The 15,651-nt window shown below is 48.5% G+C and overlaps 1 protein-coding gene and 1 long non-coding RNA gene across 9 annotated transcripts in view; one reads left to right on the plus strand and one right to left on the minus strand.

The window, feature by feature from the left end:
- LOC111095125 overlaps nt 1-2,318 on the minus strand; it is a 36,634-nt gene extending 34,316 nt beyond the window's left edge. The window contains exons 1-3 of one of the 5 annotated variants that reach the window (XR_005356639.1): nt 2,133-2,311; nt 1,696-1,809; nt 539-649 (exon numbers count right to left, since the gene is read on the minus strand). This is a non-coding gene — a long non-coding RNA (uncharacterized LOC111095125). Of the gene's footprint in view, nt 1-538; nt 650-1,042; nt 1,368-1,695; nt 1,810-2,132 lie in introns of those variants that run through there. The other 4 variants (XR_005356642.1, XR_005356641.1, XR_005356640.1 and 1 more) reach the window with 4 other exon arrangements.
- A 22-nt stretch (nt 2,319-2,340) lies between these two features.
- Nucleotides 2,341-15,651, plus strand: part of ERAP1 (endoplasmic reticulum aminopeptidase 1) — a 42,423-nt gene continuing 29,112 nt past the window's right edge. The window contains exons 1-6 of one of the 4 annotated variants that reach the window (XM_038532270.1): nt 2,391-2,442; nt 4,396-4,453; nt 8,787-8,819; nt 8,957-9,500; nt 11,234-11,372; nt 14,343-14,477. In XM_038532270.1, coding sequence (XP_038388198.1) covers nt 8,974-9,500; nt 11,234-11,372; nt 14,343-14,477 — 801 coding nt within the window. In that variant the 5' untranslated portion in view covers nt 2,391-2,442; nt 4,396-4,453; nt 8,787-8,819; nt 8,957-8,973. Of the gene's footprint in view, nt 2,443-4,119; nt 4,322-4,395; nt 4,454-8,783; nt 8,820-8,956; nt 9,501-11,233; nt 11,373-14,342; nt 14,478-15,651 lie in introns of those variants that run through there. The other 3 variants (XM_038532268.1, XM_038532269.1, XM_038532271.1) reach the window with 3 other exon arrangements.

Genomic DNA, 15,651 nt, shown 5'->3' on the forward strand with positions numbered 1-15,651 from the left:
CTGTATCTCTACTCTGTCTAGATTTTCAGTAAACTCTGCTCTCACTTCCCCTTGACTTCTGGTTTGTTTCTATCCTGCATGAAGTCAAGGATGGTCTTGGCTGGTCCGCAGGCCCCCTTCTGGGTTCTCAGACCCAGCCAGCCTGTGTGTCACTCGGACCAATCACTGTGGCCAGAGAAAGGGGTTGCTGAGTGCAGCCTAGACTGAGATTGAGGCATGTGGCTATGCGTTTACGAGGAGGGGAAGCACACCTGCTGAACAGACAAAAGGTGGGAGAAAAGCCCCTAGAGACACTCAAACATAATAAACCATAACTTGATGCTTGGTAATGTGTTTAAGTCACAGAGGTAAAAATATTCATCACACTCCCAAGTGCCCCATGCCTCTCATAAGTTAGATTTACAATCAATATCCCATTTTTTTTTAATCCATAAAGACATTCCAAATTACTTGAGATCTCCTTACGATGGTTTTTCTTTTCTATTTGCCCAGTTTCAATACAGCTTAATATTTACGGTGAACATTGTGATTGGCTTACTCAGCACATCTTCCAACCTCGTTTCAGAATTCCTCACTCCGCTGGAGAGTCTGGAAAGCAAATCCATCCCCTAGATCTCCTCGCTCCTAGGTTCTGGGTGTGCATTAGGCTCTGCCAAACAAAAGCACCGGTAAAAGAGTTGAATTTGAAACTGGGTTTTAAGTAGGGAGAGAAACCCAGCTTGAGATACTCATTTTGCTGGACGCTAACATCATGACACGGTTCTGAAGCCAGCACCTGTGCTAGCAGTTGCCCAATTTAGCAGATGGCTTCCGAGTTTGTGGCAAGAGAACTAGTTTCAATGGTGGCCAAGTTCTACATTAGGGCCTTGGAATTTTGTTTTTGGAAGCTCCCCCTAGCGTGTGTTCTTTAAAGCTTCCCGATGATTATGTAAGTCATGTAAAAGCCTGCAATAAATCCTTTTTTAATTAAACAGCTTGAATGGATTCTGTTCTCTGTGATCGAACCTTCACTGATACGACATAGAAATGAGTCTTTAAAACGTCACTGGTCATCTTGGTGGTTTTATTTTTCTTTTCCATCTTTTTAATTACATGCATACTGAACACGACGTGGGGTTGTTGGCATTATTTATCGCTTTCAGTGAACAGGTGAATCGGAGAGTGATCACAGTCCCCGCAACATAGTTTGTCAGCTTCTTAGGGGACACCTGCTATTAAGCAGTGTGCCTGGGTTGGAGATCTTCCATCCGCCCCTCCAGATCCACAAAGCATGCATGAGTTTACAGGACAAGAAGTTCTCATCAGAGCAGACTGGATCACTCGCAGACATGTGGAGGCCTTGGAGGCTGCAGCTACCCGCTGAGCCCCTGCCACAATTGCAAATGAAAAACAATCACCTAATCCCAAAGCCCATTTCTTATTGGAATAGAATGAAAATGCTTACCTAGATCTCACCCTGTTAGGGGCTGGGGACGGAATGCTAATTCTATATTACAAAATACCCTTGACTGGAGAGATTCCCCAGAACAAAATACATTTTGTTATTTTTCAAAAGGAACATAAAATTGAGAAACAATGGTTGAGAAATACGGTACCAGCGTCTTGGAACCAAAGGGAAGGAGGTTAGGAAAGAAATGAGAGGGGAAAGGCTGCGGACAGTAGGGAAAAGGTCCCAGACGGGTTGGTCCCACTCACCAACTCGTAGCATTTGGTCAATATGAAAGCTTGAGGTTTCCTGTCCTGTTACTTCATTTACCCTCAGTTGTTCAAAGCTGGGCTCTTCTGGACGTTTCATCCAGTCTCAACGTTCTAAGGGGAGCGTAGAAATGGTCATTTGATGTGAGAAAGCAGAGGAGGCGTTTTAATTATTTATTTTAGATTTTATTTATTCCCGAGAGACAGAGAGGGGGGGGGGGGGCAGAGACACAGGCAGAGGGAGAAGCGGGCTCCATGCGGGGAGCCCAACGTGGGACTCGATCCCGGGACCCCGCGGTCACCCCCTGAGCCTAAGGCAGGCGCTCAACCCCGGGGCCACCCAGGGGCCCCCAGAGCAGCCGTTTTAATGTGGAAAGCAGCAAATGTTCGCGGCCCGAGTGCCCCTGGGCCGTGGGGGCAGTCCCGGGGGGGGCTACCTGTAATCCCCCTCCTGCCGGAGGCGTGTCCCCGAAACCCCGAGGCTTGAGCGCTTCGCCCCGTGGTCCGGGTTCCGGGCCTCGCGGAGGCCGAGCCTGCCCAGCGCCGAGCGGGGGCGCCGCGACCTCGGTCCCGCCCGGGCCACCTGCGGGGCTCCGCGCCTCCGGGGCTGTCCCGGCGGGGGTCGGTCGGGGCGCCCTGCCAGCTCCGCCTCCTCCGGGGCGCCCTCTCCGCTTTCGCTTTCTGTTCCCGGGTCGGGGAGGCGGGCGCGGCGGCGCGAGGGCCAGCGGGGCAGCGGCGGGCCCCCAGGTACGGCGGGTGCGACCCCGGGGCCCCCGCCGGCCCCCCGACCCCCGGCCGCGCTGCGGGGCTCGAGAGGGGCTCGAGAGGGGCTCGGCGCCGGCCACCTGCTGGTGCCCGCGGGGGCGGCCGGGGAGCCGGGGCGCGCGGCGGAGGCGAGCGAGGCGCGGAGGGCTGGGCTGGGGGGGGCCTGGGGCGCTGGAGGGGCCGTGGGACCTGGGCCCGAGTCCGCAGGGACGCGGGGGGGGGGGCGGCCGGGGGGCGGGGGCGCGGGGGCGCAGGGTCAGCACGCCTCTTCCCGGCAGGCGGGAGCGGCCCCCTCCGAGCGCCTCGCCGCTGGTTTCCCCCCCACCCCGGCTTCCTCTCCCGCCCTCCGGCTACCCCCCTGGTCCCCCAAGCCCCACCCTCGGCCCCTCCGGCTCCTCCCCAGGCCCCCCCACCTCCCCAGCCCCCCCCGGCTCCTCCCCCAACCCCCCCTGAGGCCCCCCCTTGGCTCCCCCGGCTCCTCCCCAGGCCCCTCCACCTCCCCAGCACCCCCCCCGGCTCCTCCCCCGACCCCTCTCCTCAGGCCCCCTCCTCGGCTCCCCCGGCTCCTCCCCAGGCCCCCCCCACCTCCCCAGGCCCGCCCTCCGCTCCACCCTAGGCCCCCCGGCTCCTCCCCCGACTCCTCCGCAGGCACCCCCCTCGGCTTCCCTGGCTCCTCCCCAGACCCCCCCCCCCACCTCCCCAGGCCCCCCCCACCTCCCCAGCCCCCCCCCGGCTGCTCCCCCGACCCCTCCTCAGGCCCTCCCCTCGGCTCCCCCGGCTCCTCCCCAGGCCCCCTCCACCTCCCCAGGCCCGCCCTCCGCTCCACCCTAGGCTCCCCGGCTCCTCCCCCGACTCCTCCGCAGGCACCCCCCTCGGCTTCCCTGGCTCCTCCCCAGGCCCCCCCCCACCTCCCCAGGCCCCCCCCACCTCCCCAGGCCCCCCTCACCTCCCCAGCCCCCCCCGGCTCCTCCCCCGACCCCTCCTCAGGCCCTCCCCTCGGCTTCCCTGGCTCCTCCCCAGGCCCCCCCCCACCTCTCCAGCCCCCTCCCGGCTCCTCCCCCGACCCCTCCGCAGGCACCCCCATCTCCCCAGCCCCTCCCGCTCCACCCCAGCCCCCCCCCGGCTCCTCCCCCGACCCCTCCCCAGGCCCCCCTCCGCTCCACCCCAGCCCCCCCCCGGCTCCTCCCCAGGCTCCTCCCCCGGCCGCCCCACCGCTCCCTCCTCGGACCCCCCCCCGTCCCTCCCCAGCCGCCCCCCCCCCCGCTCCCCCCTCGGCCCCCTCCTCCCTCTGGCCCCACCCCCGGCCTCCGCGCAGCGCCAGATGTGGGCTGGGGGGGTGCCGCGGGTGGGGGTGGGGGTGCCTTGGGCGGGATGGTTGCCGGAGAAAGCAGGTGCCGGGCTGAGCTGGACGGTGCTGAGGGACGGGAGGCAGAAGGCGCCCCGACGGGCCTCTCCTTGCCTCTGCGTCCTGGTTCCCAGCGCCTCCCCCGTCCGCTCCGCTCCCCTTGGGGTCTTACCCCAAGCAGGTTCTCCGGTTGAGCAACTTCCAGTCCCTGCGGGGCCGGCGCCTTGCCCGCCGGGGTGGGGATGGGGGTGGGGGTGGGGGTGGGGGGTGGCCCTGCAGGGTGACTTCTCGGAGGGAGAGGCCTGGACGCTTCCTTAGTGTCCCTGGAGGTTCTCTGTAGGGCCACGTTCAGAAAGGCGGAGCTCTCTGCTGAGTCCAGTGTTTGCTCCCTCAACTCAGGATGTGGTCAGCTAGAAACAAGAACAAAAACTTAAAAAAAAAAAAAAAAAAACAGGCCAGTGGTGTTCTCTTTCCCCAAGGATTGGGAATTGTGCTGATCCCAGAGCCCATGTGCAGGTCGGTCTAAATGAAAGAATTCCAGTTGGTTAAAGACAATTTGAGTGAATTCAACGTTTTTGTCTGTTTACCAGGGGTGACAAGCTACTGCAACGCTTGATGATGTCATCGTTCGGGACATTTTGGAAGAAGGTCGGTTACCTTTCGGTGGTAGATTTCCCATTGAGTAGGGTTCCCATAAAGGGAAGGGTGAGCTAACCCAGGGTCAGTTGCCCCTGCCTTCCCCGTGGGTGGGAAAAGTCCTAATCCGCAGAGGCAGCAGCCTCCGTAAAGTTTCCTAAAATGCCCTGAACTCTTGCTGGCGGCGCAGGGAAGTCAGGGTCCGTTACCACAACCTTGACCGGGAAAGATGCTTTATTTAGTGAGATCAGAGGCCGAAGGCAGGTGCGTGGCAGGTCCTTGAAAACCTTTCTCTCTGGGCTCTGAGCCTGTGTGTTCACCTGCCTGCGGGTGTTTTTCCGTGCATACCGCACAGACCTCACAAACATATTTCAAAAATGAATCCTTGGTCGACCTCTCCTCCCTTTTAAAACCCCGTCCCACCTCTGGTCTTCTCCGTCTCAGTAAATGGCACCCGTGACTACCCAGATGTTCATTCCAGAAGCCTGGCAGCCATCCTGATGTGTTCTTTCTGTCACCACCACCCCCCCTTGCAGTCCACCCCAAATGGAGATGTTGAGTCCCTCCCTCTCTCTGTCTCTCCCCTCCCTCGCTCTCTCTGGTGACACCACTAGAGTACAAGCCACCAGCTTAGTTTGTCTAGACCACTTCTCTGACTGGTTTCTGAGCCATCCCTCCTGCTCCTTTCTTGATCCACATGGCTTCTTAAAGTGTGACCTGGATCCTGAGACCTTCTAGCTCAAAACCCAGTGGCTTCTCGTTGTGCCTTGGCTGGGAGTCAGAAGCCTTCCCGCGCCTCCAGGCTGTGTGGGGTCTGGTCCCATCTGCGGCTCCACGTGCATCTCTGCAGCATGTTCTGCTTTAGGGTCACTGGCCTTTCGTAACCAGGACTCTACTGCCCCTGAGCCTACAAACATGCTTGCTCTTCCCTCGGTCTGGAAAACTCTCTTTCTGTCTCTTAGGTAGTTTGATTTCGTCCTTTAAATCTCAGCTAAAGTACTCTCAGAGAACCCCCAGGGTTGATCCCCTTGCCCTGTTTTTTTCTTACAGTTTGTTGTGTTGTTGTTGTTTTTTTTCCCCCAGAGCCCTAGTCATGGTTAAAATTCCCCCTGCCCCCAGCTCTGTAAGCAGTTTGAGGTCAAGGATCTGTGATGTCTTATATTGCTGGTGTCCAGCAAAATCCTTGGCACATAAGAGTAAATATTGGTGGAGTGGATGATTGCAAAGATTTTGATGAATATTGGTGGGATGGATGATTGTAAAGATTTCGGTAAATATTGGTGGGATGGATGATTGCAAAGATTTTGGTAAATATTGGTGGGATGGATGATTGCAAAGATTTTGGTAAATATTGGTGGGATGGATGGTTGCAAAGATTTTAACTCCGTCTTTACAACAATGCTGTGAGAGAGGTATTATTATTTTCTCAAATTACACATGAAAAGAACGCAACAGGGATTAAATAACCTGTCCCAGGTCACACAGTAGGTGCCAGAGCAAGAACTCAAAGCCAGTTTTTCTTTTCTGACTATAAGTGTAATATGGATTATTATTAACATAGCTATGGTTTAGATATTTATGCCATCTACACTGCATGTTCCGTAGTGGTTTCCTGGCATTACATCTCTTTTGAGACACAGTCGTGTTCTCTTTGACTCCATCTCCTTATGGACTCAACCTTGTAAAGCCTTGGCCGGGAGGTGCACTGCCAACTCCTTTAGGGGCCTGTAGGCCTTGCTGCCTGCTCAGAACCAGATGGGATTTTTAGATTTCCTCCTGGACTTTCGGGAATACTTGGGGCCATCTGAGGCCCTCCCAGGCCTGAACCTGCCGCCTTCATTGCACTCACAAAGCTCCTGCCATCAGAAATTCAAAAAGGAAACATCATAACATCACTCAAGTTGCCTTTATTTCTCATGTCCCAACTTCAAGGGAGATCCATCGTGTTGGCCCTGTGCTAGAAATCTGCTGAGGGAGTAAAAGTGGGAACCTTTTACTATTTTGGTGTTTAAAACTTTATTCTTCTCCTTCACGTTGCTTCAGTTCTCCGTGGCTGGAAACATCCTTTCGTTGGTTCCTACCCACATACCAAAACCCAAGAAACACATAAACAAAAAAACCAGTTTTCCCTGTTCACGCTTGGAATAGGTTTGACCCTTTGATTCTCTCTTCTTGCATCTGGGTGGTACCTTTTTTTTTTTTTTAATAGATTTTATTTATTTATTCATGAGAGACAGAGACATAGGCAGAGGGAGAAGCAGGCTCCATGCAGGGAGCTTGATGCGGGACTCGATGTGGGACTTGATCCCCGGACCCCAGGATCACACCCTGAGCCAAGCAGACGCTCCACTGCTGAGCCACCCAGGCGTCCCCCTTGGGTGGTACCTTTTCAACTGAGGTTATGGTGCTTCGGTGCTTCCTGCCTGTGTTGGTAGTCTATGTGCCTGCAGGTCTGCTCTGTGGGGAAGCAGGGTGTAGGCCCCTCTGGCTGTGTTTTTGGCAGGGGAGCAGGATGGAGAGAGAGGGGTTGGCGAGAGCCCCACATAGGGTTGAAGACGGTAAGACCAGGCCTTCGCAAGGATTATCCAGGAGGTTCTCTGCTTGGCTCTCCAATAGAATCTCTAGGAAGATTTTTTAAAATTCTGGTGCCCTGACCTCATCACCATAGATTTCAGTTTAATTGTTCTAGATAGAGACCCAGGCATTGGTCATTTTTTTAAATTTTTTTTTAATTTTTTTTTATTTTTATTTTTCATTGGTCATTTTAAAAGCTTCTCCTTCCCCGCTGATGTTCATATGCAGCCGGAGTAGAGAACCACTGACCTAGAGGTGGAGCCCCATGTACCGCACCGTCGTCCCACCACTTTCTCATCTGCTCTGTATGTTCAGGAGCCCAAAGAGCTTGAGGGAATTAGGACCAATTACCTGGGCTCACTAGCAGACGAGTCCCAGCAAATACCCCCTTAGAGAGGTTCTTTGTCTAAGAGGGAAACGTGCGTAGAATCTGGACTTCACAGCTTGGCGAGGTACTGCCAAGTTGCAGGGGCAGTTAGAGACCTCCCATTGGCAGTGCTCTCAGCCATGGTTGCCAACTCTCTTGTAATTCACCTTCCTCTTGTGTCCTAAGGCCTCGTCAATAAAGACCAAGATAGAGTCTGCAGCAGGACTCCCAGCGTGCTTTGAGCATCCCCTTGGAGTCCCTCTCCTCCTCGCCCTGTGAATAATCATTCCCCATCCGGATGGATTGATTGCCCAGCCAGCCCTCTACTTTGTCCCTTTGCGCTTTCACTCCTGCCCTGGTTTGCTCCACCTGCAGTGGCTTCAGTGGCCTCCCTTCATTTCTAAATCCAACCCATCCTTCCAAACTGTGCTTCGATGCTGGTCTTGCACGAAGGCATCCCCGAGTCGCCGTGCAGCCCGTGGCACGCTCTCCCTTCTGCCCCAGCACTACCTTTTATGATTATTCCGAAGACGCTCCACCCTTGGCTCTGTTGCATTCTATCATTTGTGCATGAGTGTTTTCTGTCTTGCAGGATTTTGAAAGCTGTGGGATTTGTGTCTTGTGTATTGTTATATCCCACCCCGTGCTGCGCACACGGCCTTGTGTGGAGCGGGCATTCAACGTAGATTTGTTGGATGATTGTCAGAGAGGATCCAGGAGACTGTTAGGTTTGTCACAAACTATTGGTGAGGAAATCACCATAAACGCTTTAAGTCATTCCTGGCTAAATACGTGTTAGATGAACCTTTGGCATGACATTTGACAAAGACACTGCTGTTATTAAGGGTTACTGTTAATGGATACTTGCCTCCCTGTCCCCTTGCTGCTCAGCAGCTGTGTTTCCTTCCCATGTCTCCTATATGTGGGGATTCTTTACCTCGTACACTTGGTGGGGAGCCAGACTTGTCCTGCAGAAGCTGTGAAGTCCAGATCCTTGCTTTTCCCACCCCCCTGACTGGTAGTGTGGTTACCTTATCTCAGCTGAAAGAAGTACTGCCAAGTTGCAGGGGCAGTTAGAGACCTCCCATTGGCAGTGGCTGCAGCAGGGTCCTGCATCTGATCTCAGGCAGCAGGGCAGCTTCCTCCAAGGTCCAGTGTGGATTTGGGGTGGGGGGGATGGTCACTGCTCCATTTCTCTAATATGCTTCTGGCTGGCTGTCTCTTGGCCTGTTTCCCAATCCTCCTGACACCTCTGTGACCCTTTTGATGGCTTACTTAGGGACCTTGTTCTATTTCTTTCGACCAAGAACCCTGACTGATAGAGTTCATTTAAACTTGGAAAGTCAACTGGTACTTTTTTATAGGTGTGAAGACTGTTGCTGACCATTCACTTCTTTCTTCTAGGAATCAATATAGGGAAGGTAATACTCCTTTCAGGTAAAGACCTAGAACTTTTGAAAGTTTGTATCTCTATCTGTTAATCCTGGGTAGATATATTGTGAAATTATGCCATCTCCATATAATATTTCAGTGACTCAATTTTTTTTGGGGGGGTTATACATTTGTGCCACCAGGTGGTTTGAGCAAGAAGATGATATCTCCGTCCGTCACATGGCCACTTGCAACCATGCCATTTCTATCGTCCTCACTCTTGCTTCTCTTAACTGTGTCAACTCCTTCCTGGTGTCAGAGCAGTGACACTACGTCTCCGAAAGCTACCAATGGGACACCATTCCCTTGGGATAAAATACGACTTCCTGAGCACATTGTCCCAGTTCATTACGATCTCATGATCCACGCAAATCTCACCACTCTGACTTTCGAGGGAACCACGGAAATAGAAATCGCAGCCAGCCGGCCTACAAGTGCCATCATCCTGCACAGTCACCTTCTGCAAGTATCTAAGGCCACCCTCAGGAGGAGAGTTGGAGAGAGACTGACTGCAGAACCCTTGAGAGTCCTGGAATACCCGCCTCACGAGCAAATCGCACTTGTGGCTTCCGAGCCTCTGGTGTTTGGGCTCCCGTACACAGTTGTCATTGACTACACTGGCCATCTCTCGGGGCATTTAAATGGATTTTATAAAAGCACCTACAGAACCAAGGAAGGGGAAGTGAGGTACTTTTTTTTCTATTTTTCTTTTTTAAACTTCAAGTACTGCCCATACTAAACTCATTATTTCATATGGATTATTTCTGAAATCTCCCTTGATCATTGACTATTTTGATTTTGCGTTTCATTTACAGCTAAAAATAGCCAATAGATTCTTTTCTTTGTTTTTCAGATCTCGTGTTTTGATTCTGTTTTAACCAGTTTTCTTTCCTTCTGCTCTGTCAAAGTACCTATTTATGTAATTAGATTTCTAGTATATAATAAACATTTTTAATTCTCTCTAGTATTAGTTTCCTAGAGCTGCTATAACAAAGTACCATAAGCTGGGTGGCTTTGAACAACAGACATTTATGCTCTCACCGTTCTGGAGGCTAGTAGTCGGAAATCAAGGTATCAGTAGGGCTCGGCTCTCTCTAAATCTGAGAAGAATCCTTCCTTCCCTCTTTTTAGTTTGTGGTAGCCGTCGATTGTTGGCATTGCTTGGCTTGCACCAACATCAGTCTGGAGTCTGACTCTATTATGTAGCCATTCCTCAAATTTCCCTCTTCTTATGAGGACACTAGTCTTCTTGGATTAGGGCCCAACCCTATGGCTTCATTTGATTACATCTGCAAAGACCCTATTTCCAAATAAAGTCACATTCACAGATACGAGGGATTAAGACTTCCGCATTATTTTGGAGGATGCAGTTTGCCCATACATTCTATTAGAAGAAACATCTTTTTCTCAGTTAAAGCTTTTTAAAGGATCCTCATCAGCCTTGCTTTTGTTCTGTTTTTAAGGAGGTAATCTATTTTGGGAGATTTTATGCTGAATTTTAAAATCAAATTTTATTTGCTCGTAGATTATACTCACTTATTTTTCTGATTCCATATTATTCTTCTGAGGTTAAAAAAAGATGCTATCAAAAAGAATTTTTTTAAAAGTAAATTCTATCCATATCACACCCCTAAAGATAGCTGGTGCTTTTATTTTGGGGACCATCCTTCTGGACTTCTCTCTGGATATGGATATACATTTGCGTAAATGGAGCAATGTTATATTTTCCATCTGATAAGGGATTTTATTTTAATATGTTGAGATGTTTCATATGGAAGGCTGTCAGTGTACATTATTCTAATGAGTTTATTAAAATGCATGTGCACTGATTTAACTAATACCCCGTTGATGGAGATTGGGTTGTTTTCACCGTTTCAGCAACAGCAGTATCTTTGTCAATCATTTCTTTAGAATAAATGCCTAGAACTAAAATTGATAAGCTCACGGGTGTACAATCATTTGATATCCCTTGCCATATTTCTCATCTGCAGCCAATTCTGTATACGGGCAGTCTTTATAGAGCCAAAAAGCCAACAGATATGTCCCTTTAACTTTATTATTGAGAAAGTTGAGCAGGTTTTCATATGTTTATTGACTATTTGTAAGCCTTCTTCTGTGAATTGCCTGTTTATGACCTGTACCTGCACTTCTCCTTGGTTGCTGGTTATATAGTCTTACTCACTTTTAAGTTTTCATTATCTGTCAAGGCTATTAAGCCTTTGTCAAATAACTTTCAATCAGTTTTCTCAGTTTTTAACTTTTTAAATTTAGTTTATGATAGCTTAAATGAAATTTTTTTTTTTTAGTAGTGAATTCCATAATCTTATGATATCTCTAGGGATTAAAAACCAAAGAACACATCTATTTTAGAGTCCCTGGTGCTTTATGTTGTACTTCTTTTTCACATGCCATAATTTTAGAGTACTTGCATCAACACACTTTGAACCTACTGCGGCCAGAATGGCCTTTCCCTGCTTTGATGAACCTGCCTTCAAAGCGAATTTTTCAGTCAAGATCCGAAGGGAGCCCAGACACGTCGCCATCTCCAATATGCCGCTGGTGAGTCTGAACTGCCTGTCTACTCACGGGAAAAATCTGTTGATATGCTGTGACTTGCTTGTCACTGTGGTGACAGTTAACATTCATGTCACCTGTGTTGTTTTATTGCCTGACAGCTCACTTTGCTTTTTTCATTTCTAACCTTTGCTTTTGTTTCAAACAAGAATTTATCTGTAGTTAAAGAAAAAATTGGCCCTTAAAACATGTAGGATTTCAGTACAAGTGGCATTCCTGGTCACTGGTGCTGACAGGAGGGCAACTGTAGGGAAGCAGGTCAGATGTAAATGAGAGCGCCCTTCACAAAGCACTTTCTCCTTCACCGGCTCATATGATCTTTTAAAGGGCACACCTGGTCATCTAAGGCTATATCTCTACTAGATAGTATATCATATATAGAAATTACAGAGCATAACTAAGAGTAACCATCTGATTTGTAACTATATCCACCAAATTGGGCCAACAGAAAAAAAAAGTCGTCTTATGTTACAAAAGGTAAGTAGTCATCGATAGCTCAGTTCCCTTTAAAGAAACCATTACCCTCCAATACTGAAGCAAATGTGGACCGTGTTCCATCTGATTTTCAAAAGTGGTGAGAAAATGGCCATGCCAAATGAATAAAACTACTGAGTCAGTGCCACGGACCGATGACAGTGCCAGCTTAGAAAAACTCATCCCCCGCAGGGAGTCTGCTTCTCCCTCCACCTATGTCTCTGCCTCTCTCTCTCTTTGTCTCTCATGAATAAATAAATAAAATCTTTAACAAAAAGGAACAAAACTCATCCCCCTAGCTATCAGCCTGCAACTCCTGAAGCACACACATGGGCTTTTGTTCAGAGAGCTCGCTGCAGATGAGACTCAGATGGAACTGACTTTGCCCAGAATCTTAAAGGGTGTCCCAGCTCAGCCCTGTGCTGAGCAGGGGGGCATAATCTTAGTGCGGGACTCTGAGGGCCACAGCCAACCTCTAACACAGTACCTTGAGACGCTCAAAAGTCTATGGATCACCTTAAAAATCATACCTTAATAATCCCTTCCTCAAATAAGATTCTGATAGCCCCCCCCCCCTCAGGGGGCCATGCTCTGTGAAAAATGCTCTTCTGCAAAACTCTACCAACTAAGAACGGATACAAATGTGAGTGGGATAGATATCCCACTCACATTTGTATATGAAAAAAACAGGAAACAGTTATGCTATTTTCCTGATATACATTTGAGATAGAGAACATACTTGTTCCAGTCGTCGTTCCATCCTCCAATATTATGATATTGCTCCCGGGGTTATGAGTTCTCTAATCAGAGAAGCAATCACAGCTTTAGGAGAATAAAGGATGGGGACAGATGAAACCAAAGGGGAGACTGATGACCAAAAAAAGATTGGTGGAGAAACTCGTAGGCTTGCAAGGTGAAGGCTGGGAGCTCCCAAGGCTTCGCAGAGACGCTGGAGCCTCAATCCATGGATAGCCAAGAGCCATTTATTAAGGAAAGGAAAATCTACAGTGTGATCTTGCCTCCTGGACAGGAAAGCTCTCCCACTGGCAGAAATCTTTTAGGACTTGCCTGAGCTCAGGCTGCAGACCTGGAATTCAGGGGGAAGGACAGTGGAGTCTCAGGGGATCGTCTTGTCTTGGTGGCTGCAAAAGCTAACAGACCATCAGAACGTTGAAGTGTATGGGCGGTGGACAGGATTTAATGACATTTAAAGTTGAATTAATTAGCTTACTTGCCTAGTGAATACCACAGCTTCAGCAATGACCATTTGGGTTAGGGTTGGGTAGAAGGCATTTAAAAAGAAAAGGTAAGTTGGAGTTTTTCAAGAGTAAACCTAGGTCGGCTATCAGGGTTAGGGTTGGAGTGAACAAAGGGTGACCATCAGACACCAGAACGGGTGGTTGATGGGTGCTAAAAAGAAGGATGAGGGCACAGAAATAGAGGTGGAAATAAGATTCCAGGGAAAATGCATATGCTAATATGGAATTCGCCAGGCTCGTTCTTCTCTTGCTCTCTTTCTCCAGGACCCTGCCCCAGTGCTCTGTGTTGTTGCCTGGGGTATGAGACTCTCCTTTTGGGGATCAGACCTCTTAGACTGCACCTCTATGACCCCCACCCCTTCTCCCTGACTACACCTAAAGCTGATTCCAGTGAAGCAAATCAGAGTTGGTTGGCCGAGTCAGGTTCAGGCATGTGTTCCTTTCAATTTTGTGGGAAAATAGAAGCTCTCTTTTAGGTTATATACAGTTACATGTTTGCCCACTGTAGAAAACAAATTAGTGTGTTTCCAGAAAATTCTCGTACCGGTATTTAAGGTCAGGTGGACTACATATTGGCAAAACCAGTAATTTCAGTTTTGCTTTGTTCCATTCATATTATCTCTGTCATATACCAAATATGGGTCAGTTTGCAACCATCTTGGGTATTTAAAAGAAATGTAGTGATGATAGTTGCAAAACTCTGTAAATATAATAAAAAAAACCCACTGAACTCTATACTTTAAAATGATGAATTTTATGGTAGGTGAATTCCATCTCAGTAAAAAAAATTGCGGGGGATCCCTGGGTGGTGCAGCGGTTGAGCACCTGCCTTCAGCCCAGGGCGTGATCCTGGAGTCTCAGGATCGAGTCCTGCATCAGGCTCCCCATATGGAGCCTGCTTCTCCCTCTGCCTATGTCTCTGCCTCTCTCTCTTTCTTTGTGTCTCTCATGAATAAATAAATAAAATCTTAAAAAAAAATTGAATAGATTGGACTTAATATCAAAATTACAATCAGGTATTAGAGAAATTTTATTTTATTTATTTATTTATTTATTTATTTATTTATTTATTTATTTTTATTAGAGAAATTTTAAAATAATTTTACAAATGGTGTGCTGTGTACTTTATTACATCCGGTGGTTAAGAAATTTCTCTTTAGGAAATATTTTCAATGCATTGGATAATTGGGTTATTTGATGATTTCATTTCTTCTGATTTTAGGTTAAATCTGTGACTGTTGCTGAAGGACTCCTAGAAGACCATTTTGATGTCACTGTGAAGATGAGCACCTACCTGGTGGCCTTCATTATTTCAGATTTTGAGTCCATTAGCAAGATGACCAAGAACGGAGTCAAGGTGAATCCTGGGACTGTCAGATTGTCACATAGGGTGACCAACTTATCCTAGCCTGGGTGAGACTGTCCTGGTTTTAAAACTGGAAGTCCCACAATTTGGGCACACACCTGAGTCTTGGGCAAAACCCAAGATTGTTGGCATCCTATTGTCACAGATGCTGGTATTTACAACGGGGTTCTAATCACAAAAACATGTGGAGAGGCTTGGTCTGGTCTGGATCACGGTCCCAGCTCCACCAATAGCTGGTTTTCTGACCTTGGCCCTGCTCTCTTTGAAACTTAGTTTAATTTATGCTTCTTTAAAATGTGTAGGTTAAAAAATAAAATAAAATAAAAAAATTAAAAAATGTGTAGGTTGGACTAGACCCTGCCAGTGGTTTCTCTAGTTGTTTCTGGCTATCACTTTCTACAGTTTGGAAGAAAATGTCATTGACTATCTGAACAGAGGGTTTCTGGCCTTGAGAAGAAAGTAAAATAGAGCAGTCAGCTTAGAGAATTTCATGGCTCTGGGGAGGACATTTGTGGCAGCGAATACTAGAAAAAATATCTTGTGTCAAGGACTACTTTCCCCCTTTCTAGGTGCCGTTGTGTAGTGAACAACCTATTCAACTGTATGCTGGGTTCTGAATGCAAACAATCTTTGCGGGGAGAGGAGGGGCTTTAATTTGAAGATATCTCATTTATTTGTGCACATTTTCACTGAGGCCTGAACGGATAGGACTTCTCTGATGAATGATCGTTTGTTCCTGTAGCGGTTCTTTTTTTTTTTTTTAAGATTTATTTATTTATTTATTTATTTATTTATTTATTTATTTATTTATTTATTTATTTATGATAGACATAGAGAGAGAGAGAGAGAGAGGCAGAGACACAGGAGGAGGGAAAAGCAGGCTCCACACTGGGAGCCTGATGTGGGACTCCATCCTGGGACTCCATCGCACCCTGGGCCAAAGGCAGGCGCCAAACCGCTAGGCCACCCAGGGATCCCCCTGTAGTGGTTCTTATTCTTGTAGAGATCTTTCTACTTACCTGGAGATTTGAAGGTGATGCTTGAGATTTGAACATAGGGACCAATCTAAATTCAGTAGCGAAACTATCAGCAAAAACAGTCATGCATTGATTTGCCCACTTTTGTGAATCCTTTATGAAAGATTCTTTTTTTAAAATAATGTCTC

Source organism: Canis lupus, chromosome 3, assembly GCF_011100685.1.
Source record: "Canis lupus familiaris isolate Mischka breed German Shepherd chromosome 3, alternate assembly UU_Cfam_GSD_1.0, whole genome shotgun sequence".
Classification (NCBI taxonomy): Eukaryota; Metazoa; Chordata; class Mammalia; order Carnivora; family Canidae; genus Canis; species Canis lupus.